We start from the raw sequence: 23,984 nt of genomic DNA, 5'->3' as shown, positions 1-23,984 counted from the left end.
AATAAAGAGATATCTGCATGCCTGGTAATCATTTTCTAGTCTTTTATTGACTATTCATATTTGTTTGGATGCAGGTAGGCAGTGAAGTAAAAGAGGGACTTCATTTGCTGAAATGCAGTATGGCATTTCAGACATTCATTAAACAAATCTAACATAAAAGAAAGAACAAAAAACAAATCAGACTTTATTTTTTCTTCAAGCTGAGTTTGTTTATGCAGGTGCACTCCAGCAGAGGTTATAAGAATAAGTCTTAGCGCGGGGGTAGGCATTTTAGCGATGGCACGCAATTACAGCACGCAAGAAGTTGTCGATATCCTAATGCAGTCTGACAGCGAGGATCTCCCCTCGTCACCCGCCGAGGAAGACTCCTCGTCACCCGCCGACGATTCCGGGGATGACTCGGAGGATTCATCCGTGCACAGTGATCAGCTGGAGTCCTCTTCGAAATCGTCTTCTGGAGATGAGAGCGAAGGGGAGACGCATGATGAAGCAGCGGGATGGACCACGAAAAACGGGAAGATAGTTTGGTCCCCCACGAATGCAGAGACGCTGCGCTACTTCCCGGCAGCCACGGGGCTTACTCCGGGACCCACCCACTATGCCGCCGCCCGGATAATTGACCCGATCTCCAGCTTCATGTTGTTTCTCACAGATGAGATCGTGCAGCATATCGTTGCTATGACTAACCTCCACGGCAGACGGACAATGAAAGCCTGGCGAGATTTGGACGCGGACGAGCTCCGGGCTTATGTGGGGCTCATCGTTTTGGCCGGCGTTTACCGGTCAAAACATGAATCTACCGAGAGCCTCTGGAGCGAAAAATCGGGACGGAGCATTTTCCGGGCAACGATGTCCCACAAAAGGTTTCGTTACATCTCCAGGGCAATGCGGTTTGACAACAAGCTCTCCCGACGCCACGATGACAAGTTTGCTGCATTCCGCCAGGTATGGGACCTCTGGACATCACGCCTGATCATGCTGTTCAACCCCGACCAAGACCTCACTGTAGACGAGCAGCTGGTCCCATTCAAAGGCAGGTGCGGCTTTAGGCAGTACATGCCGAAAAAACCAGCCAAATATGGCATCAAGATTTGGGCAGCATGTGACACGAAAACATCATACGCCTGGCGGCTGCAGGTGTATACGGGGAAAGCAGCTGGCGCTCCACCCGAAGTTAACCAGGGGATGAGGGTTGTGCTGCAAATGACCGAGGGGCTCCAGGGTCACGTTATCACTTGTGATAATTTTTTCACATCGTATGCACTGGCGGAGGAACTGCTGAAAAGGAAACTGGCACTTGTGGGCACGATTCGCCAATATAAGCCCGAAATTCCACCTGCTTTGCGCCAGGCAAGAGGAAGGGAGATCTACTCATCCATCTTTGCTTTTACAAAAAAGCACACACTGGTCTCCTACATTCCCCGACGGGGCAAGAATGTGCTCCTGCTCAGCACCAAGCATCGCAGTCCGGATGTCACCGATGGAGATAAAAGAAAGCCCGTGATCATTGAAGAGTACAACCGATGCAAAGGAGGTGTCGACAACCTGGATAAGGTGGGTGTAATTTTTGCTATATATATTATTATATTCTTGTGTAAAATATACATAGGTTTTATGTTTTCGTTTTTTGTTGTTTTTTTTTTTTTTGTTAGGTTGTCGGCACCTACACATGCAGGAGGCGGACAAGACGCTGGCCAATGGCCCTGTTCCACAACATGATAGACGTGTCACTGTATAACGCCTATGTGCTGTGGATATCAGTGGATCCATCTTGGCAGCAGCAGAAATCCCACAGGAGGCGGCTTTACATTGAAGAGGTGGGCGAAAGTTTGGTCAAGCCACATATGATCAAAAGAGTGCGCCTTCCCCGCTCATCAGCTGCGGCAGAAATGGTTACAGCTGAGCGGGATGCTACTGCCGCAGGCCCGTCTGTACCGATTCAAAGCAGGGATAGGAAGCAGTGCGAGCTTTGCTGTAACAGAAGACGGAGAATTGGGAACATCTGCAGCAAATGCGGGAGGTTTATCTGCAGAGACCACAGCCAGTTAATCTGCGGCCTCTGCTCCACCTGAGGAGGACTTTTTCACCCAGCCACACACCCCTCTCTCTCCCTCACCCTCTAACATGCTCTCCCTCGTTCTCTCATACATTTCCCCATTCCCAACAACAGGTTCTGGTTCATCTTTGGAAAATAAATAGTTATTTGTTTCAAACTGATCTTGTATTTTTATTTACATCATGTTTTTTATTTTATTTTAGAAGGCAACAAGGTAAAACGTATTTATGTGCAAGAGTGAAAAACATGATATACCATTACATTATATTTACTGTGCTCCTGCAAAAAAAATAATGGCAGGTCAAAATGAATGTTGGTGCCAATCTTTGGACCATCTAAAGGCCTAATTATAATAACAATCAAATATTACTTCAAATGTTTTTTTTGGAAAATATTTAGTTTTATTGTTTTTGGGGGGCTAAAAAAACAGGGTGTTTGTGTCATAAAACTGGGATTTAAAGGGTTAAAACAACGAAAATATAATTAAAACTTTATATGAATATTTTAGGGAGAAGTAGTTTTAAAAGACTGACCAATTTAAAGTGAAAAAAAATATTAATATATAAAGTTTTTATAGCACTTTTTGGGGAATGGACATTTATGTCCTTAGGGCCTCGAAAGGATGCATTTTTTTTAATGTGCTCCTGCAAAAAAAATAATGGAGGATCAAAATGAATGTTGGTGCCAATCTTTGGACCATCCAAAGGCCTAATTATAATAACAATCAAATATTACTTCAAATGTTTTTTTTTTAAAATATTTAGTTTTTTTGTTTTTTGGGGCTAAAAAAACAGGGCGCTCATGTAATAAAACTGGGATTTAAAGGGTTAAAACAACGAAAATATAATTAAAACTTTATATGAATATTTTAGGGAGAAGTAGTTTTAAAAGACTGACCAATTTAAAGTGGAAAAAAAATATTAATATATAAAGTTTTTATAGCACTTTTTGGGGAATGGACATTTATGTCCTTAGGGCCTCGAAAGGATGCATTTTTTTTAATGTGCTCCTGCAAAAAAAATAATGGCAGGTTAAAATGAATGTTGGTGCCAATCTTTGGTCCATCTAAAGGCCTAATTATAATAACAATCAAATATTACTTCAAATGTTTTTTTTTTTAAATATTTAGTTTTTTTGTTTTTGGGGGCTAAAAAAACAGGGCGCTCATGTAATAAAACTGGGATTTAAAGGGTTAAAACAACGAAAATATAATTAAAACTTTATATGAATATTTTAGGGAGAAGTAGTTTTAAAAGACTGACCAATTTAAAGTGGAAAAAAATATTAATATATAAAGTTTTTATAGCACTTTTTGGGGAATGGACATTTATGTCCTTAGGGCCTCGAAAGGATGTCTTTTTAAGGACCCTCCAAGGGTTAAAAGAGACCACAAAGTCTTGAATTGTATATAAACCAACCAAATATCCTGGATAGGATATAGCTTGAAAAATTGGCCATTGCCCCCAAAAGTGGAGTCAATACTCTTACTGGTTCCCAGACTGTCTAAGTTAAAATTATTTCATTACATTTATCAATAATGAGTTTCCATAATGTGAAAGATTTAGCACTACTGAAGACTCTATAGAAGCTCCACACTGTGCCCCTTGTTCCGACATTATCACTGAGATGTTTTTACCTGTGAAAGCAGGAAAAGCATCACTGCAATGAAAAATAATAATGGATGGAGCCACTGTTGATAGCAGGTACCCAGTATGTCAGTGAGTGTGCTGATTCTGGATTCAGTCTTCATTTTGGCTGTGCTTTTCTGTTCTGTTCCTCTGCAGCTGGTGAACTTGAAGAGATGAGTGAATATACCAATAAAATCTGATTTCCTGTTCAGCAGATGCACTGTATAAACATTTAACAAAAGGGCTTGGGTTGACACACAATGGAGGAGCGGGAGAGGAGGGGTGATGTAATCAACAACGAAATTCTCTTCTTTCCGTGCACGAGGCATCAATGCATTTTAGGCACTGTGTCCAGTATTTTAGGTGTTGATGTTATACTATTATTTTGGTTACATTGTTTCATGCCACACCAAAGAGAACAGGGTTATGATGATGCTATACTTGTCATTTCAAGTGTCCCCTCCGAGGGTCTTGCCTACAGCATATCAGTGTTTGGACAAGCCAAAAGACAGGGCATAGATGTGACAACACTCTCCAGCTGTGCCAAGCATTTTTCACTGGAGAGTGTGGGAACAAAAAGCTCTCATCTGCTGATGATTCTCTCTGTGTATTATGCTGGAAATGACCTTTAAAAAAGGAACAAACTATTGCAAACTATTTCTCGTGTTCTTTCAAAAGCTGCATACAAAAGATAGCATATAATTACATTATGCTTTTTGTCCTTTTAAAAGAATCTACTATCTGAATTGTCGCAGGAAAAAAACCCATAAAACAATACACACACAATTATAAAGTGTTGCCTAGCGATTTACAGTTGAATCAGTTGAATCAGCATCTCCAAGAAAAACAAAACCCTCTCAGGATGTAACTAGGATGATGCCTCTGTTGCCTTAATTATATATAAGTTCATAAATTGGTCAAAGAAAGATAAATTCCCATCTCAACTTTAATAGAACCTCGGATGAATTACTCATTCAGGAAAAAAAAAATGAATGTAAAAAAGAAGGACAGTAAATTTTCACAATTAATGAGCTGCAAGCAGCAGCTGTTTTTCTTAATTAACGACTTAACAAATAGCTGATTGTCAAAGTTACTGATTAGTCTACTTTGTTAATTATACAAGAAAGGGACCCACTCAATTACTTGACTAAGTGTGCACTTCTGTGGTATTGATATTTATCTCAATATTTTAATGTTTGATTTTTTTGTTAGTGCTTTATTTACTCATTGCTCATCGTTGTTATATAACTTGATCCTTGTTTTTACGGATGTCAAAAGTGTTTCCATAATATCCCTGAATAACTGTCACCAGTACAGATGTGTGGATTGCATGACTGCAGCTTCATGCTAATCTGTGTCAACTGGACTTCTTAAAATAAGACCTGTTTACTAATTACTGTTCTCTCTTAACCTTATTAAATGGAAAATTTTCAGGCTAAACACATAGAGTTAATCTGTTGTGATTAAAATAACCCCATTAATTCACTGATAAGGAATTATGTCTGGTCAAGGATTATTTAGAACTAGATCGACCAATGTAATTTCTTAAAATTGTTACTCCCTCTGACCACTTTGCTTCTGTCGTTTCTCACCCCGTTTCTTCAGCTTTAGGACTGTAAGGGAACTGGCCCAGGTCTGCCATCCTCCTCCTCTAACATCACACTGCGTTGCACCACAGTCATGTCTTTTCCCCACTGTGCCCGACCCATGGAGAGTGCACACCCACCCAGATAGGATGCCTGCCCCGCTTGATGCCCTGCATCCCCTCCTGCCCATCACCACCTCCTCCTTCTCCTTGTGTGTACCTGCTCTTGCCAACAGTTCCTTGCGGCCCCCCAGGCTCCACCCTGCCTCGTTACAACATGGTGGATGATTTAACCACCATGAAGGATGATGTCATCAACGCCAACACGCTGGCTTGGCTGGTCTGCTCGGGCGTGTCCATCCTTGCCAACACTTGGAGTATCCTTAGTGTCAGTGCCAAGCAGAAGAAGTGGAAGCCGCTGGAGTTTCTCATCTGCACCTTGGCGGGCACACATATCCTCAACATGGCCATCCCCATTACCATGTACTGTGTCATAACACTGCGGCGTCAGCACTCCAACTACGAGTGGAATGAGGGTCTGTGCAAAGTGTTTGTGTCTACCTTCTATACTCTCACACTGGTCACCTGCTTCTCGGTCACCTCACTCTCCTATCACCGCATGTGGATGGTTCGCTGGCCTGTAAACTACAGGTAAGACAACTGATTTTGTTGTTTGTTGTTTATGACTGACCCTAGTTATGATCTTTGTTCAGGTTGCTTAAATTTTAAATGGCCATTTCATCCAAATTTCAGTTTCAAGCAAGGTATTGCACTTTATATATTTCAGTCTTTATTCGCTATGGTTTATACACATCTGCTTCTGATGTTTTCAACCCAGTACATTTCATTCCTCGCTCTGAACAGTCATTACTGGAAGTACTTTCTATTGAAGAAATGGCTGCTTTATAAGCTGTTGTCTAGTTTTATCTCCAGATAAAAATAGACCAAAGTAAGAAATAATACTTTGTTTTGTAGTTTAGGGGAAACCAAATCTTTAGGTTTGCTTGAATATTCAATAACAGAAATGTCAGTATAGGTGATACAGTATTATGTGTGTTTTTAAAAGTAAAATAACATAAATCAGGCGCGCTAAAATGTAGTGTGATCTTTAGCACAGGAAACATAAATGTGTTTAAAGGCACTTTAGATGTTAATCTCCTGCAAGGCTCGCATTGAATCCTTGAAAGATTCTACAGTTAAGCTTCAGGTTTTTTTTGGGCCTCTTCCTTTGACAACTTCTCACATAGGATATAGACAGATTTCAATTTTTGTGGCCCATCACCTTATTTACCTTTGATTTTGAGTGTGATGCTCTTCATCATGCAAAGACTGTCCCCTGCCAACACATCTGCTGGTTGCAGCTATTTGGGGTAACACCATGCGAAACCTTCTAGACTGAGCATCTGCCAGCTCTAGCTTTCACCTTCATTTGGCTCCTCACAACATGTGATAATACTAAGTAACACTGAATAATAAAGATCAGGTTCACCTCACACTAACAACACCATTTTGGTCCTGTAAGACTTCCAAGAAATCTGCTGTTCACACATAATCAGATGTTCTAAGGAAAGGTTCCCTTTCCTTTAAAATGAGATTTGGATGCTGTATCTCTTCTGATATGTACCAGTGCTGCTCTGAACTGACACATGCTAATGATTATTAAGAAGCACCTCTTGGTTTGTTCTAAGATAAGATTGTAATTTATCATGATAATGAGTTGCACAGCAGACCATATTGACTGTATAAATGATTAATGTGAAGGTTTGTAATTGGTGCATCTTAAGAAAATTTGAAGCACAGCTCAGAGGTCTTGGCTTTGTTGCATTTTAGCTGTTACATTCAGAGCTCTAAGCTCTGCCCATCAGGTGCAGCATAATCATTTGCAGTCGAATGCATTTTGAAAGCAAATACTGTAGCAAAACAGCCAGAGAACCTATAAAATCAGCTGTCGTATCTGCAGAACACATACCAACTAAAATGTGGTGCATGTGGTGAACATCAGTCTTGTGCTGCGTCACTCTTTCTCTCCTGCTGAAAATCAACGAGCGATTACGTCCTGTGGCATCAAGCCTGCAGACACTAAGCATGTTTTCAACTTGGCCAATTTTGCAGATAAGCAGACATTCAAATAAGATATGCAAACTTCCTTTTAAATCTAAACCCAATCTTGCTATCTATATTGCTTCTGCAGCTGCCAGTATTGGCCGATGCCCACACAGTGATATCAAGCTTTACACAGATGCTTTTATCTCCCTCGTCTGTTCCCTCACTCATCTGACTGTAGTCTCTCTGGTCCCCTGTCTGGGAACACTTTCCACTCAGCAGCTTGTCTTCTTGTGTTCAAGTCACCTTTAACAACGATATAGTGGAGTGATAGCTCAGGTGATGCACTGTGTAATTGCTGTTCATCTTTCATTTAATTTCGCTCCACATTTGCCCTGCTGAGCTAGCATGGCTGCCTCTACTCTGACATTAACATACACTGAAGGCCTGAATTATGAATTCCAACCTTGTACTTAGGCAGCTGTGCTCATCACCCTGCGTTCACTATCTCTTAGGAGGGGTTTTTTCCGCTCACAATGCTCTCAGTCTGGTAATAGATTTATGCAGCTTGGTGATGTAACCGTCCCCATGTACCCCAGGCACAATCAGGAAAGGCTAGCATTATTACTCATTGTGACAACAAGACCTACTTGTCTTTGAACGAAGCCATAGTGCAAAGATGGAGGCTACTGCAGTACTAATGTGACTGCTACTGCAGACTACTGTAGTACTCATATTGCGTTAGTGCATGTAGGCTTATGCTTTACTACTTTCAAATGTTTTCCATTTTATTTTGCCAAGCTTTTTATGTAAAGCCATCCATTCTACGGTATATCCAGCCAGTGTGCCTCCAAAGCATTTTTATGGAAATGGAGAAGGGAATTGGTGATATGCATTTTGGTTCTCATTGAGAGGTATGTTTGGCTTCCTACGCTAAAAGAGCTGATGCTTAATGAATTAAAGAATCTTTTAAAACACAAATGAACCAGTAGAACCATATTAACTGTACTTTGTTACACAACAGAGGCATAAAATAGTTTATATTCACATGTTTTAGCAACTGAAAAGGAATTTTTTAATGTATGGCACACACACACACACACACACACACACACACACACACACACACACACACACACACACACACACACACACACACACACACACACCTACATTTGTGTGTGTCTGTATATTTTTGCTTATGTCTGGAACAGCTCAGTAATACTTGAATACAGTAATCTATCCAAATGTTTTGGCAGGATAGCGTACTCTTTCGTCATGTTTGGGAAATGAGAACGCCAGTCACTGCTTGAGATATTTTTAGATGTATGTGTGTTGTTTCTGCAAACCTTGAAAAGTGCCACATCGCCAGAGGTCACAAACACATTCAGCAAATTGCTCGACTGTAACAATTACTTGGAGGTGAGAGGAAACAGAAATCTCTTTGTGTTGAAATAGACCTACATGATAAATAGACCGAGGGATATCAAAGGCAATCTTTTACCATCAACAAATAATCGATTTCCTTCCACATTCATCTTCAGTTTATCTAAGCTGTGCCTATGTGGGTTAATGTTTTTATCAGCTTATGTATCCCAGCTTCATATCTGCCATTTTACAGTATTTTTCCATGGTTGGGGTCTGTTTTACTTGTAATACTGGTCAGATTTCCTCACCATGAAAAAAAGTCAAACACAGACCTCGTTATCAGTGCTCTATTTGAATCATTTTGTTTGAATTGTTGAGGATGGATCGCAATTACTGTAGGTGCACTGTTTGCGGATATTGTATAGTGTGTGTCTCTGATGTGTAATGATTCTGAGAAGGAGACTGAAATCCTCCATGTACTAATAATATTGCAAATTTCAAGCTCGTTTCTGTTTATCAGCCTTCTTAAGTTACTTTAGTACAGCCAGAGCAGACCACACTGTACTTGTTAACAAACCGAGCAAAGACACACGTCAATATTAAAACCAGCCTACACATTTTTCTGTGAAACAAAATGTAATATGGAATGGGCTGCGTTTTTCTTCTTTTATAGCTTTTAGCTGTGCAGTCATGTTAGTTACAATTTTCATCAACTCTTCAGTGCATCAACACTGACATAAAAGTGGCTCAGCTTTAGTTTGAAGTATGTGAAGAGGCTGAACACAGTAGCATAGTGGTATCTGCACCAAGTAACATAGATATGTAATTACAGAGCTACACAGACAGTTAAAATGCATGAATGAATAAATAAATAAAACTCTGTGCAGAAATCCAGACAGAAATCAGGCAGAAAAATGTATTTTAAAATTTGTTTCAAGTGAGAAGGATTGAGGGTCCTGTTCTGTAATCCCAGGATAGAAAAGACATAATGTAAGTTAGAAAAATAGTTCAGTATGCTTTCTTAAACAGAAAACCAGCAAAGATTGGCAGGAGAGACTTTTATTTAGATATATTTTGGCAGGGCAGGTTTGTAAAGACAGGATGGGTAATGGGGTTGAGTAATATCTTGGTAGCAATCAATGTGTCATGCTTTTGCTCTTTGGAACTGTAAATGCAGGCTAAAGCATGCTGATAACTATAATGTTTATCCAGGTAAAGACTGCCTTTGAAATGCATTAGAGTGATGGAGGTTATTTTGTTCAGAATCTAATAAGGATCAAATGACTGTGATTAAAGATGATTTCCTTTTTCTAAAAAAAGATAAAATGCAAATCCATTTTTTGTTACTTCTCTTTGTTAGAAACTCATTTATAGTGTGTACTTGTATATATTTTTGGTTTTAGGGATCTGAGCATAGTGATTTTAAAGATCAGACAAGTTAGGATCCACAGGTTTTACACTCTAATGAACAACACAGAAATCAAAGCCAATGGGAATTTCACTTGACTTCCTGCAAAAATCTGTTGTTCTCTTTCCAGGCTAAGTAACACAAAGAAGCAGGCAGTACACACAGTGATGGGTATCTGGATGGTCTCCTTCATCCTGTCCACACTTCCAGCAGTGGGCTGGCATGACACGATTGACCGCTTCTACACCTCTGACTGCCGGTTCATTGTGACAGAGATCGGCCTGGGCTTCGGAGTCTGCTTTCTGCTCCTGATCGGTGGCAGTGTGACCATGGGTGTGATCTGCATCGGCATCGCTCTCTTTCAGACCTTCTCGATTCAGGCAGGTCACAACGCTGACAAGAACAAGTTTAATGTTCCCACCATAGTGGTGGAGGATGCTCAGGGAAAACGCAGGTCATCCATCGATGGATCAGAACCTCTAAAGACGTCGCTGCAAATCACCTACCTGATCAGTGGTATTGTCTTCATCTATGACTTCCTGACTGGCTTCCCCATACTGGTGAGTTCACTCTTCTTCTTGCTTGATTATAAAAACATTATAACAGGAACATGTACTTGATAATATAATAATAATGTACATTTAATTCTGGTGATGCACTGTACAATCACAATTAAATCAAATCACAATCAAAGACAATTATAGCCAATTAGAGAGGATATTTTGCAGTGCACCTCTATTCATTAACTCACTGTTGATTCATATTGAATACAGGTTTATACACACATAAGATTAAACTTCTTCTGTCATAATTATGAATTGTGATAGTTTGAAGTATAAGAAAGTTCTAGCCTTTGACTCTCCCTTTTAATGTTTTTTTGAGTAAGGTTTTCATGCTTGTTTTTGAAATGGTGTAGCCTCTAAGAAAACAGCTACACACACTAAGATAGTGATGCCACACTAATGGCATACTTTTTTAACTGTTCTTTTCCACTTGAAGGTGAAGATTTCATTAATAAAGTTATGTGACATACATGTGACAATGAGGCAACCTGTAATCGGAAGTTACACATAAAAATATTTCATACATCCTGAGGCTGTAAGGAGGTCAGGTTAAATGTGGACAGATTTGTGTTCCCTTTCTTTTACATATTCTATAGTGTAAGCCCACTAATGGAGAGATAAAAAACCAAAAACAATTAACAATAAAAGCGATGATAACAGTGACAAGAAAAACATGTTGGCAAACTAAGGCTGAAAAACAGGTAAGCACTGAAATCATTATCATGCTGTTGTCTTTTGGGGAAACAGACTTCAAAAACTGAGCGACTTCCTCCTGCCAAGGTGGCATGCCTTCACATCAGTGAGTGAAAGCGTGAGTTGCTTTTCTCTAAGTCGCCATTTGGTTTGCAAATTCCAACCTCAGGTTCTCATTTATTTTTTTTAACAAGTTAGCTCGCTGGTTTTCTATACAAACTTAAGAGCCTGCAGAAAGCTCAAGGCTTATTGTTTGTGATGCAGCCAAACAACCAGCTTGTCTTCTGTAAAGAGAGCCAACTTGGCAGAGCGTTTTCAGTAGGGCAAATGAACTTGGACAGTTTTTTGTTTTGGAACAAGTATTTTTTGTTCATGTTTGGCCACCTGGGTAACAGTAGAAGTTGATATTAAATATTCTAAATGGTTATAGACCATACATATAGTGGAGCCCACTGGTTCAGTATGTGTGCACATTTTACAGATGGCTGTAGACAGCATTGTAACTCTCTCCTGACCTCCTGATGATTTGAACCAAAAACCTTCAAATTTGAAATCAGCACACATCATTAGTTTGTAAGGCCAATTGCCTGTGATTCCATCTTTTCTCCCTGTTTTCCCTTCTTTTAAAATGGCATCCTGACAACAAACTTTCAATTGAGTCTGTTTCTGATGAGGCTTCAGTGAACCGTAGATGGATGAGCTGAAGGGTTAGATACATGTCAATCTGCTGGATTTTCTTATTTCTTAAGGACTTAAGGACTCAGGATACTGTTCATGCGTGGTAAATCATTTTAGGCGTGCCACTTGTTCTTTTGTACTTGTCCATTTTTTTAATTTATTTATTTGTTTTTTTTAAAAGAGATGCTGTACACCATGGTTGTGTAGATACAACCCTGAGTTAGGTGCCTTTTTATGTGTCATAGGTAAGTGTTAAGTGGTTTAACAAGCAAACAAACAAACAAAAATCTTAAAATGATCAGGTACAAGGACTAGATTGAAAAAAATGGGTGAAAAAGCAGCCAATTTCTGAAGAAAAGACTTGAAAGACTTTCATAAAGCCTAAAGAACACTTTAAAAATTACAGAATATCATCATTGCGAAAGATGCTTTCAGTAGTAATCTTTATTTTTTGGCTATTTTATGACAAGTCTCTTCAATATTTTTGCTATTTTCAAATTAAATGCAGCTCTTAGCTTTTAATGTGCTCTTAAATTTGGGTTTAAAACAATAATTCTGCTTCCTATGTGTGTGGGCATACACCTTAGGTTGGGTGGGGGTCTAATAAATATGTTATGTATTCAGAAAAAGATCCTCGGAAATTGTTTATGAATTTGTGAATGCCTCTCGCCCTATGATAGCTGGGATAGGCTCCAGCGCCCCCCGCGACCCTGAAAAGGATAAGCGGAAGTGAATGGATGGATGGATGGAATTTGTGAATTATGAAGTGTAATTAAATTTTCTTTGCAACTATTTTTGTGTAATGGCTCTGTGGTGTTTGGTGTATGTCATGGTTTTACCCATAAGGTTTCACAATATTACACTTGTGAATTAAAATGTTGCAGGGTATGTAAAACTCAATTCCTTTTGCTTCATTAGCTAGAAAGTATTATTATCATTATTATTATTATTATTTAAAAAAGACAACTGTACACACTTATAGCAATATATTTTGTTACTACTTTACATGTGTGCAAAACAAAAGGTGGGGTGCTGAGGAAAAGATCATATTTCAGATGCAGTAAAGCAAACAACAGTAGGCCTGCTAGCCATCTTTATGGCCGGGTGTAATGAGCTATTTAAATGCATAGAAACCTCTAACAGATACAAATGAGCACATGTATTTATTGTGAACTGTATGGTCTTACAAAGAATGATACAGAGGAACAGATTATCAGAGCAGAATAGAATCACTACTGTTAAATATAAAAATTAATTTATGTGAACAGACTAAATACATGAATTTTCCAGGGGCAGATATACAGTATGTGAAAACACGGGCTTCATAACTTCCAGGATTTTTATATCAAAGTGTAAAAAGTTCTGGGTAAAAACTGTAAGAAGCTATTCTTTAACTTAAGGAAGATGAAGTTCTGTATTCTCAACTTTAAATCTAAAATCTTCAAATCTTCATAAAAACTACATCAGTACCCCTTGAAAAAGATTCAGTTTAAAGTCAGTTTAAACTACAGTTTAAAGTCACACTATGGGAAATGTTTATTAGAGCATCACTCATGGGGTGGTAAAGTGGAGAAAAAACTGTTTAACTTCAGTGTGTTTTATTGTCTCAGTAGGCAAACAAAGGCAATATCAGGTTATGGCTTTACAACTTTATCAAGTCTCTTAGCAACAGGGATAAATGGTTGGTATTTGAGCACAAGGCATGATCGAAGGAGGTTAAACCTGAGATAATTTTAAATTTGCAATAACCACTGTGGTTTTCACATTCACTTGACAAGTGAAAGGTTGTGGGTTCAATTCCAGCCGGAGATATAAATCACCTTTGTGGTTGTGTCAGAAAGGGTGCCTGGCATAAAACTCTGCCAATTCAAACATGCGGAACTACCTGCAGAACTAGCAGCTGAAAGAAGCTTTACTGTAATCACTGTTGTGGCCCGATGACTGAGATGATGACTTAGCATGTTAAATGTTAAAGTTTAACTGAAGCCTGTAGACTCCGAGATGTAGCTCTGGGTCTTGCACATTTTCTGAACATTGCATTCTCTGACATTTGCTGGGACATCCAATCCTAGGAAGATTGTTGCGTTGTCCTAAGATACACCTGAATGCTCCGGTCCAGCAAACTGGGACCTTTTGCTTTTATAGGGGTGGTCACACTTGCTGTTGATCAGTTAACTAGGTTTTATTAGCTGCACATGGTTGCACATTCCTATGGAAACATTAAGGGAGTACTTCACACTTTGTGCTACAGTTTTTTTTTTTTTTTGTATGAAAAGTGCTTTATAAATAAAGATTGATTGATTGATTGATTTTTCCCAGGACTTCATAGAGTCCTGTGATAATTGTTGATGCTGGAAGTTATTCATGATGTAAACATACATTGGACTATTGCAACTGCAAAAGTGTTGCGATAAATCAGTTGATTCTTCTAGTTTCTTCAAGCTTCCTTTGTATATTGTAGTTAGCCACTTTGAAAATTTGTCACTGTAAAAGAAATACTTTGAAATATTGTCAAATCTGCCTGTTTTTTATTATTATTATTATTTATTGCTTTAATCACTTATTGAAGTAATGGTAGTGGCAGACAAAGGACATAGTATTTGCCTTGTAAATACTGGCTATGATAGCCATACATAGGCTGCTTATAGAACTGATGATAGAGGGTAATAAGATTTTCTAACATATAGAAGTGGATCTGACAGATAAGTAGGCACTTGGCTGCAGGTTTTTTCATTTGGCACTGGAAAATCTGAACTGAAATGCTTCTCACAGGAGGTTTTTTTCTTCCATTTACTTTTGGACTGTTTGCATCTGTTTCAAATTATTTTAACTTAGATTATCTGATACTGTAAATACACTAGCAGGAGTATATGTTCCCAAGGGGGAGATGATGCAGTTGGGTCTCTGAACTGCTGAGGTGACTGTTTAAAGTTTGTAAACAGGTACATTTACTGGTTTATGCTAAGATTAAGAACGAGCTGCCACCAATGTAAATGTCTAAGAGATGTATCTGTTCCCGCTCACTTTGCTTATTTAAACCAGGAAGTACTGTGTGGTGATCCTGTAAAAGATACCTGATGTTCTTTCTGTTGTGTTCTTAAGATCTATTATCAGTAAACTCTTAAGCCTGGAAAGCAGTGCTGCCATAAACATTTGATGCTTAACTCGGTATGTTTACCTTGCTACAGTCTGAGTAAATATTAACTGGTTTACTGCCGACTGATTTATCCATCCAGTCCATATCTTGTGCATCGCGGAGTGGATTTAAACAAAACTGGGGAAACTTTCTAAGTCCAAATCGTCACTCTTCATTATAACAGATTTTTAAAATATTTTTTTTTATTGACCCTGGGCAGGTGGTGAGCTTTGCTAGTCTGAAGTTTGACCGCTCATACAACTGGATGGTTTTGTGTGTGCTGTGGTGCTCCATTGCCCAGTCCATCCTGCTGCCAATGTTCCTCTGGGCATGCGACCGCTATCGGGCCGACATCCGCATGGTGTGGGAGAAATGTGTCGCCATCATGTCCAACGACGATGTGGATGAGGGTAAGCTACTGTTAAGCATCTCCCTCCTCTCCTACCTCCTTTTCCCTTCCTCTTCACCTCATGATGTGAATATTGATTGGTATTTCTTAGGAAATACATGTGGATTAGTTTGAGCATTAAGAGTAGATTTTAAATGCTCTGTGAAGGCATGCCCAAACTGAAAGGGTGGGCTTTAAAGATAGAAATGGGATGTTATTATGATGTTTTAAATTGATAAATATGTTAACTTTAAATTACACTTGATATGTTTACAAAATCTCCTTTGACAGTGAAAGGTAAAGCATCACTCTCAGAGTAGAGGTTCATTTGTGTTGACTTCTGGGCTGTCTCTTGACAGAGAGAGAAGCAATTTTGCAGCAAGGGAACCGAGTCAAAAACTCTTTTCTCTATGGTGTAATGCTTGGTAGTGATGTCATCTTCTGCTCCCTGAGATACAGTGTGGTGTAATCTCTGCCTTTTAACAGACTTTAATGTCTATGCATCCCATTTGTAAAGTTACAACTCACAAATGTTGTAATCCAAAGGAAATCTTTTAGTGAAATGATGTTATTCACTGATGCAGATAATACCTGTAACTACATCCTAAAATCATCAGGCCTTCGTGGAAGGCATTTAAAAGGAGATATTTACGATGATAATTTAATAAACTGTCTACTGTCTACTAGCTTTAGGCTACTATTATTGTTGCTTTTAACTATTTAGATGGACAATTTTAACATCTCCTTCTAGAAAACCATTTGCAGATTAGTTAACATCTGCTTAGTCATCATGGTTTGGGCTGTTGGTACATGTTTCTTAGATTTAAATAGAATTGGCTTGGGGTGGATATTCTTAGTTTTTGTTTTTTATTGTGGTAGGAGGTCTGAAATCAGTGGTCAGTTGTTATCATGTGACCTATAAAGTGACCTTTGTTGTCAGGAGATGAAACTGGAGGGACAAGTGTCTGTGTAATTTAATTCTAAATATTCAGTGTATCTTCTGTGTTTTGTACATGCTGTGTACTTTTCTAAAATGTTTGCTGTGTTCTTTAAAAAAAAGGAAAGAAATAGGGCTGGGCAAAGTACATATTTACCTTGCAGCACTTTTGTCTTTTTTCGGCTCTGGATTTAAACTGGGCAGTCTTCCTCCAGAATGCCCTGGTGAGAGGATGTTAAAATAAATGGTTTCCCATTTATTTCTTAGAGTCCAGAGTCAAACCGGAGCAATTGCCGTAAAGCTGAAAACCACTTTCATGTCATTATGATGGTCATATTTTCCTCAAGTCACAAAAGGATACAGCCAAGATTTTTCCAGTACAACTCAAAAATACATAAATATTGAAAAAAAAATCATCTGTTTACTTATTTGTATTTATTTTGTTTTCTTTTTCTTTCTTTCTTTCTTTCTTTCTTTCTTTCTTTCTTTCTTTCTTTCTTTCTTTCTTTCTTTAGTTTTATTTTTTATTTTAATTTTTTTATTTGGATTTTTACTTTGAGTCAGATTGTAGCGACTTAAAGGCAGAAATATTTATTAAACATCACTTACTAGACATTTTATAGGGAGATTTTCAAAGGGGGGTGAAAGCTAACCTGTTCACCAAGAAATCACAGACACTTTCAGCAAAATCTGGTCCCAAAATTAGGTCACATGATAATCATGCGCTCATGAACTAGGTCCATGATATTTACAGCTATTGCAAACTGAACCACCTGTCTTTTTTTTTTTTTTTTGACTATTGGCACTGTTTAAACTCAACCCAACCTGAATCCCTTCTCTCCTGTTTTTAACCCTCCAAACCTTTTGATCCTCTCTTATGACACCCTCCCTCAGAACTGCTCATTGTCCAGCAGGAGCCATAAAACAACATTAGATAGTTCCTTATTCTGTTTGATAATTAACACTACCAGTTCTGTGCTTTTTTTCCAGAGGGCTTGCCATGTATAACTCGTCACAGTTGTATGTATAAGGATTGTTTCCTGTTATTCCGAAGCTACTGACATGCATGCTAAGCTGCTTGTGCACATAGCTACTTTCATCTTTCATCCTTTTGGCAAGCATTTTCCTCAAGCATTTTACACCCATCCCCGATTGATATATCTAATGAACACAAATGTAGAAATTGGGAAAATATTCTTGGGAGATGGGTATTTCTACACTAAGAACACGTGACATTGTCCTGTTCAACTGTTTGGCATTACTTCAAAATTTTGAACCAAACACTGAAATGAAAGCCTTTTCTCTTGAATCTGAAGCTCATATTTCAGAGCAGACACGTAGGAAAGTCGACAAATCGGAGAACAGTTGAACTTGTCTCTCTTATCTATTCGTCTGTCTGTCTGTCTGTCTTGTGTATTGAGTCCGTTGCTCTCTAATGCTGACGCTCGTACTTTTCTGCACTTTGCAGAAAACAGCCAAGACGGAGGAATTCATGCCGACTTAATATATGACAGACCATATGACTATAGCTCGGCGCCTGAAATCGTGACGATAGACCGTAATGCCAAGTATGAGTTCTCAACCTTAGAAAGGGGGGTTCTGCAAGGGTATCCATTGAGGGAACAACAGGAAGATAAAATGCAGTATTTGCAGGTATATTTTTTATTGATTTTCTTCATTTCTTTTACTTGATCAGTTGAAATCCTTTTATTGTTAATGTGCATGGTGAAATGGCCTTGTGGGCCTATACAACATCTTAACTGAATTTTCTGAAATTATTAGATTTTGTGACGCTATATCTCCCAGATTTTTGTCCTTTTTTCACATGAAATCAAAAACAAACTCGGGCTGACTATTGTTTGGTAAATATGACCATCAGAAATCCCATCAGTTCATTATATGCGCTTTTTTTTAAAACAAGCAATGTGTCCTGCAAGCAGTTGACTACATTTTTACTTTGTAAGAGGGTAAGTGTTTAGTAACGGACTTACCTTCTACATTTCAGGAATCCTTCAAGGCTTCAGAGAAACACAATAAGCATTATCTCATGTTCTGCCCAAATGCATGGTCACCATTGGATCCAGCATCCATCCCAGTCAGACGCAGAACAATGAAATGATCATTTTCAGCTACATTAACAAAGCTTGATCTAACATGCAGCCTTCTAGGGCAAATCAACAACACCAAAAAGTCTGGGTCAATTTGAAATATTAAATCAATAATATTTAAAATTATTAATTAAAATAGAGAAGATTGTGACTCGCTAGACTTGGCCTGGAAGACTGTGGTTAGAAAACCTAACTTTAAAATCAGCCGGTGCAACCTACACTTTATTAAACTTTGCTAAGATTCAAAACACTGTGTCATCTTTGTATTACTTTGATGGGGGCTCCACAGCCTGTAGCCCAAACTGCTACATTTACATGCACTGAAAACAATCATTGAAGTTGGTACAACAACTGGACAGCTGTCCAGCACTATAATGGACCCTTCAAAGACCAACGCTCATGTGGAGTTCAATGTCTATTCTATTTGACTTTACAAAAAAGCTTGAAACAGAGATGTATACAGTAGCCATCACATCATTAAACCAAACATTACTCCATCCATAGTTTTTGTGTCATATGTTTGTTTTCACCTGATAATAGATTCAGATTAGCAAAGCACTTTATAGCTGTTTTATTCCTTGCTGTATCTCTGACTGTAAGAACTACATTTCAATTATAGGACGACTGGCTGAAGTGTGATTCCATCACATTTTTTGCCGTTTGCCCTGAAAGGCTCAAGGCCTAAATAAGTAATGAATCCACCAACCTCTTCAAGTCATTATCAAATAGCACCCCCATCTGAGAGTTGCTGTGATGCCTCTCAAGCGGTTCGATTGCAAAATAAAGCTCCTCCAGCTTTATTGGCTTGTCTCTCTGTCACTTTCTCCCTCTGTCTCTCTCTCTGTCTCTTTTTGTCCCGCATCTTAAGTCATTCTAATGCCTATGCTGCCCTCTGCTGTACAGCACTTCTGCCTGAATGCTACTGTATCGTCTGCTGTTTTAAATTTCTCTGCATTTACTAAAAGCCACCACAGGGGGGCAGGCTGATTTCAGTCTTGAGGCTCTTGACGTCACCTTGACGAACCCTCTCTCTCTTGCATAGTTGTCAGAACTGAATGGAATGTGAGTATAACATGTAGGAAACTGTCAGCGTTTTCAGTTTTCTTCTCCAAATAATGGAGATGAGAGCTATAAGTTATAAGAGTTATGATCTTGTTGATGTGTGTCATGCATGGCTTATGGGATTGATTAAAAATAAGGTTAAACTTTTATGCGTAGGGTCTTCAATAAACAACTAATACATGCTACATGTAGGATTTTACACAAGCAAAACAACAGAATCAGGTTTAGAAAAACAAACAAAAACTTTCTTTTGTTTTCTGGGAGCTAAATGCCTTCAGTGCAAATCAGCGCTTCTAAAACTGCACTGAACTATTACAATGACATTAACCACCAGATAATGTTGAATAATCCTACATGTACTTTTCTGCGTCTTTGATAATGTAGTCAAGCTATACTAGTGCTCAACATGTATCTCATATAATGTGCAGCATTCATTAAAAATTTAAATTCATGTAAAAGTTTTGAAATGGCTAAAAGATTTGATCTGTGTCTTGCATCCAGGTGCCCCCTACAAGAAGATACTCCCACGACGAAACCGACATGTGGACCAGCGAGCGGATCCCCTCATACCTGCACAGATGGGGCTCCACCGAGGACATGATAGTGAGTGCCCATTACAGCTCCACCTTGCCGCGCCGCGAGAGGCGCAGGAGCAGCCTGGTCTCCTACCACGAGGAGAACCACCGTCACCATCACCCTCACCGCAAGCGGCGACGCTCTGAGGATAGCATGCACTCTCTCAGGCATCTACCCCGCGTGGTATGTGGCGGGGAGCATTACGAGGATGAACTGCGGTGTTTCAGCCGCGACGAAGTGATAAACTTTATAGACGAGACGCCGCTGCCGAGCCCCAGAAAGAGCCCGAGACGTGCGTCCACCATCTCACTTATCCCTAATGTGTATGAACAGCACACAGTCCTTCCCCACTTTCCACTCACAGACTTTGAGCGTGAGCCTCAAGTGCTCAGGCGGTTGTCAGAACACAAAAGAAGCAGTAGTAGGGTCAACTCACCCGAGGGTTCACCCAAACCAGACAGACCTGCGGGAAAGAAGAGTCCTGGGGCTTGTGGTTCTGGGAAAGGCTGTCGAGAGCGCCAGCGAGATGGCAAACAGCAGGGGGAAATGGGCTCGCCTGGGTGCAGCCGACAGTCACCAGGGCACTCTGGCTTTAGGCCCAGGACAGGAGGTGGTGCTGGGACTGGTGCTGGAGCTGAATGGGTACAACAGAAGCATCTGAGCAAGGCTGAGAGTAAAGGAAGCACAAACAGTTTTGCAAGCACACCCTCGGCATCATCCTCGGGATATATCACCTTTCGGTCTGATTCTGTAGGTTCTACCATGTAAAAGACAAGTTTTTCCTTATTTATATCAACATCATTACTGAATCATAATGAAAACCACTGGTATTGGTGGTAACCGAAAAGTGACATACTGGAATATTCCGGCCTTTTTACTCATGCCACACTTCTATTTAACTATATACCACCAATAAATATCTGTTATGCTAAATGGCCTTAGGAGCTGTGGACATATTGTTTGAATGGGCCTGTTGATTTATTATGTAGGTTAGTAAAAAAGTTTTCAGCTTTTACATCACAGTATCCACTGAGGACATTTTTTCCCATCACTGATGCAGAGAAATAGTTTTTAAACCGTGTGAACATCCTCTAACACGGATTTTGGTGTTTTTTGATCTTCAAAGAATTGGAGGGGTTGTTTTTTTTTTTTTTTTCATGGTGGCGTTTCTTTATTTTTGTCACTCAAAAACTTTTTTTTTTCAATTTGCCCTGTAATGATTGTGTGTGTTTTGGTGAATGGATAAGAGAATTCCCTGAATACTGCCAATGTACCTTGAGCTTGACATTTTAAATATGTGCGTTTTTTATAATAATGTCCACCATTTTTATTTTTATTTTTATCATCATTCACAACATAATAAAAAACCTATTTTTCAAGCACCCTATGTTGAAGTAAACTGCGAGGGTAACTCCAGTTTCTGAAATGCCTATACTTTTACAGTTACTCTGTGAGATATTGAGATATAGCCTGAACACCCCTAAATCCTTAATGAAAATGTGAAGTCATTTTTTTTTTTAAAGAAGATTGACATGTCGTGTATATATATAGAGGATATCTTGATTAATGGTTTTAGTGTTTTCTGTTTAATTAGACCTATGGTTAGAACATTTCCCCTCAAGTCTTAATATCCCAATGTTTTTTTTTTTTTTTTTTTTTTAAATCTTTGGCTATCATGAGGCACATGAGTTGCTCCTCACACTGAATACACATAGATCATCAGACTAATATGCAAATGGTACTTCATCTTCATGACAGCGCAGTATGTCAACCTCTTAGAAATATCAGAAAGGATTTTTTTTAAGTAGCCAGCTAAGACAGAACCCTTAAAAGTTGCTAACTAGTCCAAAGGTTCAATAATCACAGCCTTCAGGATGTGATTGAGATGTAGCATAATTTAAATGGAGTTGTCGCATCTTAAACCTTCAATAATGTTAGCACAAATGAGGAGTGTTTTAAATAAAAAAGCTTTTAATTGAACAATACTTCTAGTAATTTTCCACACACAGCAAAAACCCAACCTTATATTTCACTTGTCAACTCATAACACACAAAAGATAAATAATGGGTATGACCTGTTTTGTGAGCATTTTTTTTAGTGTGATGTTACTTTTTTTAAAACACCAGATTAATCAAAGTCAAACCAAAATCAAAGATAAAGCAAATTAAATATAAACATAGCCAAAGTATCAATGAGTAATGCTGTTGAAGGATTGAAGCTTAAATTTATTTCTATATTTGGGTAGAGACTGTGATTATCTGACACTGTAAGGTGCAAAGGTTCAATGACACTTAAACAGTAAGTGTTTTTCTGAGGCTTTGTCACGTAGCACCCTCACTCAGAATAGACAGTAAAGTGAACTGAATGGTGTAGGTGATGTTAAATTAAAGAGTCACATCTAATTTATACCACAGTGATAATTTGTTTAAAAAATGACTGAAAATTCTTTGACTTAAAAAACAAAATAATAATAGCGGAACCAAATTCAGTTAACGTTAACTTCTAATGTGAATGTAGCTGATTTGCACAAGTTAGGTGCAAGTTTTCAAAGATATTACAGCATGTGGACAAAGTGAAAACAACATATTCCCCTTGAAAGCCTTATTAGTTGTGATTTTTTTCCCATACTATTCAAGTGATAAAGTTATCAGTCATCTGCAGTCGTGCAAACTTTCTAATTTTGATATATTGGTGCACCTGCCTTTACCTGCAGGTATTAAAATGGAGATGAGAAGTTAGCTGAAATGTATCTGTCTTTGGAAGCATATCACCATGTTCCCCTGTCAAACTTTGCTGTGTCATAGACTTTTTTGTTTTTTGGGATTTTTGTTGTGTTTATTATATCATAATCTAATTTTGTAACATATTCAAAGATCTATGACTCAAATATGAATGATGTTAAATGTTATGATTTTCTTGTTCAGATGATGACTTTGTTAAAAACATATGACTGATTAAATTCACAAGATGATGCTTCAGGTCCACTTTATTTGTTGCTTGTACAATATGTGCTTTTAGTGGAACAGAGCAGAATTTCCCTGACAGGCAAAGAGATGACATCATTTTATGTGTCACCAAGGCCAGATGAAACCAAACCTCAGTAAGTCCTCGGTAAAGACTGAGGTTTGACTAACAATGGTTAGTTCTGCTTAGTTTAGTACAGCCACACATTTTCTGAGCTCGCCTTTACACTGTTAAAAAAAAACAATCCTAGAAAAACAGTAATATTCCGGCAGCTGGGGGGCCAAAATAATACCAGAAAATAACAGAAAATAACTTTCTCATAAAAATACGGTTATTTTCAGTAATGACATTACAGTTTGTTGCCCTAATTTTACATGGGATTTTGCCTTTTTCAAGTGCTTTTAAACATTAAATTAGGAACATGTTAATGTGATTAAACAATGAAAGTACCTATAAACCATATCGCACCATCGGCCCCTCTGGCCATCACCAGTAGGCGGTAGGTGAAGTGTCTTGACCAAGGACACAACGACCGAGAGTGTCCGAGCCGGGGCTCGAACCGGCAACCTTCTGATTACAAGGCTAACTGCCAACTCTTGAGCCACGATCGCCCTAAATAGCAATAATAATTATTATTATTTGATGTAAAAAAAAGTTTATGAGAATCATTTTATATATTTTTCCATAGCATTACATTTGAATTTAACAGTTCAATCTTTCAAATAACGGACACATATTTGTGAAATCATGATACATTTGTGAATGTATTTTAACAATCTAAATATGCATA

General features: G+C 38.6%; 2 protein-coding genes across 2 annotated transcripts in view; both read left to right on the top strand.

Annotated features, from left to right (window-relative positions):
- The window catches only part of LOC116318956 (probable G-protein coupled receptor 153), a 37,396-nt gene extending 14,195 nt beyond the window's left edge, over window positions 1-23,201 (top strand). Inside the window, exons 2-6 of the mRNA XM_031738145.2 lie at window positions 5,290-5,920; window positions 10,219-10,648; window positions 15,379-15,568; window positions 17,952-18,136; window positions 20,155-23,201. Of these exons, the coding sequence (XP_031594005.1) occupies window positions 5,436-5,920; window positions 10,219-10,648; window positions 15,379-15,568; window positions 17,952-18,136; window positions 20,155-20,997 (2,133 nt within the window). The 5' untranslated portion in view covers window positions 5,290-5,435 and the 3' untranslated portion in view covers window positions 20,998-23,201. The remainder of the gene's footprint in view (window positions 1-5,289; window positions 5,921-10,218; window positions 10,649-15,378; window positions 15,569-17,951; window positions 18,137-20,154) is intronic.
- Window positions 277-2,152, top strand: LOC116318983 (piggyBac transposable element-derived protein 4-like). The gene is made up of 2 exons (XM_031738180.2): window positions 277-1,554; window positions 1,653-2,152. Exons 1-2 carry the CDS (start codon window positions 277-279, stop codon window positions 2,070-2,072), a joined length of 1,698 nt encoding a protein of 565 aa, XP_031594040.1. The 3' UTR covers window positions 2,073-2,152.
- Window positions 23,202-23,984: the final 783 nt, after the last annotated feature.

The sequence above is a fragment of the Oreochromis aureus genome, linkage group 20 (assembly GCF_013358895.1).
Source record: "Oreochromis aureus strain Israel breed Guangdong linkage group 20, ZZ_aureus, whole genome shotgun sequence".
Lineage (NCBI taxonomy): Eukaryota > Metazoa > Chordata > Actinopteri > Cichliformes > Cichlidae > Oreochromis > Oreochromis aureus.
Note: the sequence above shows the minus strand (reverse complement) of the source record. Positions and strands in the feature narration are given on the sequence as shown.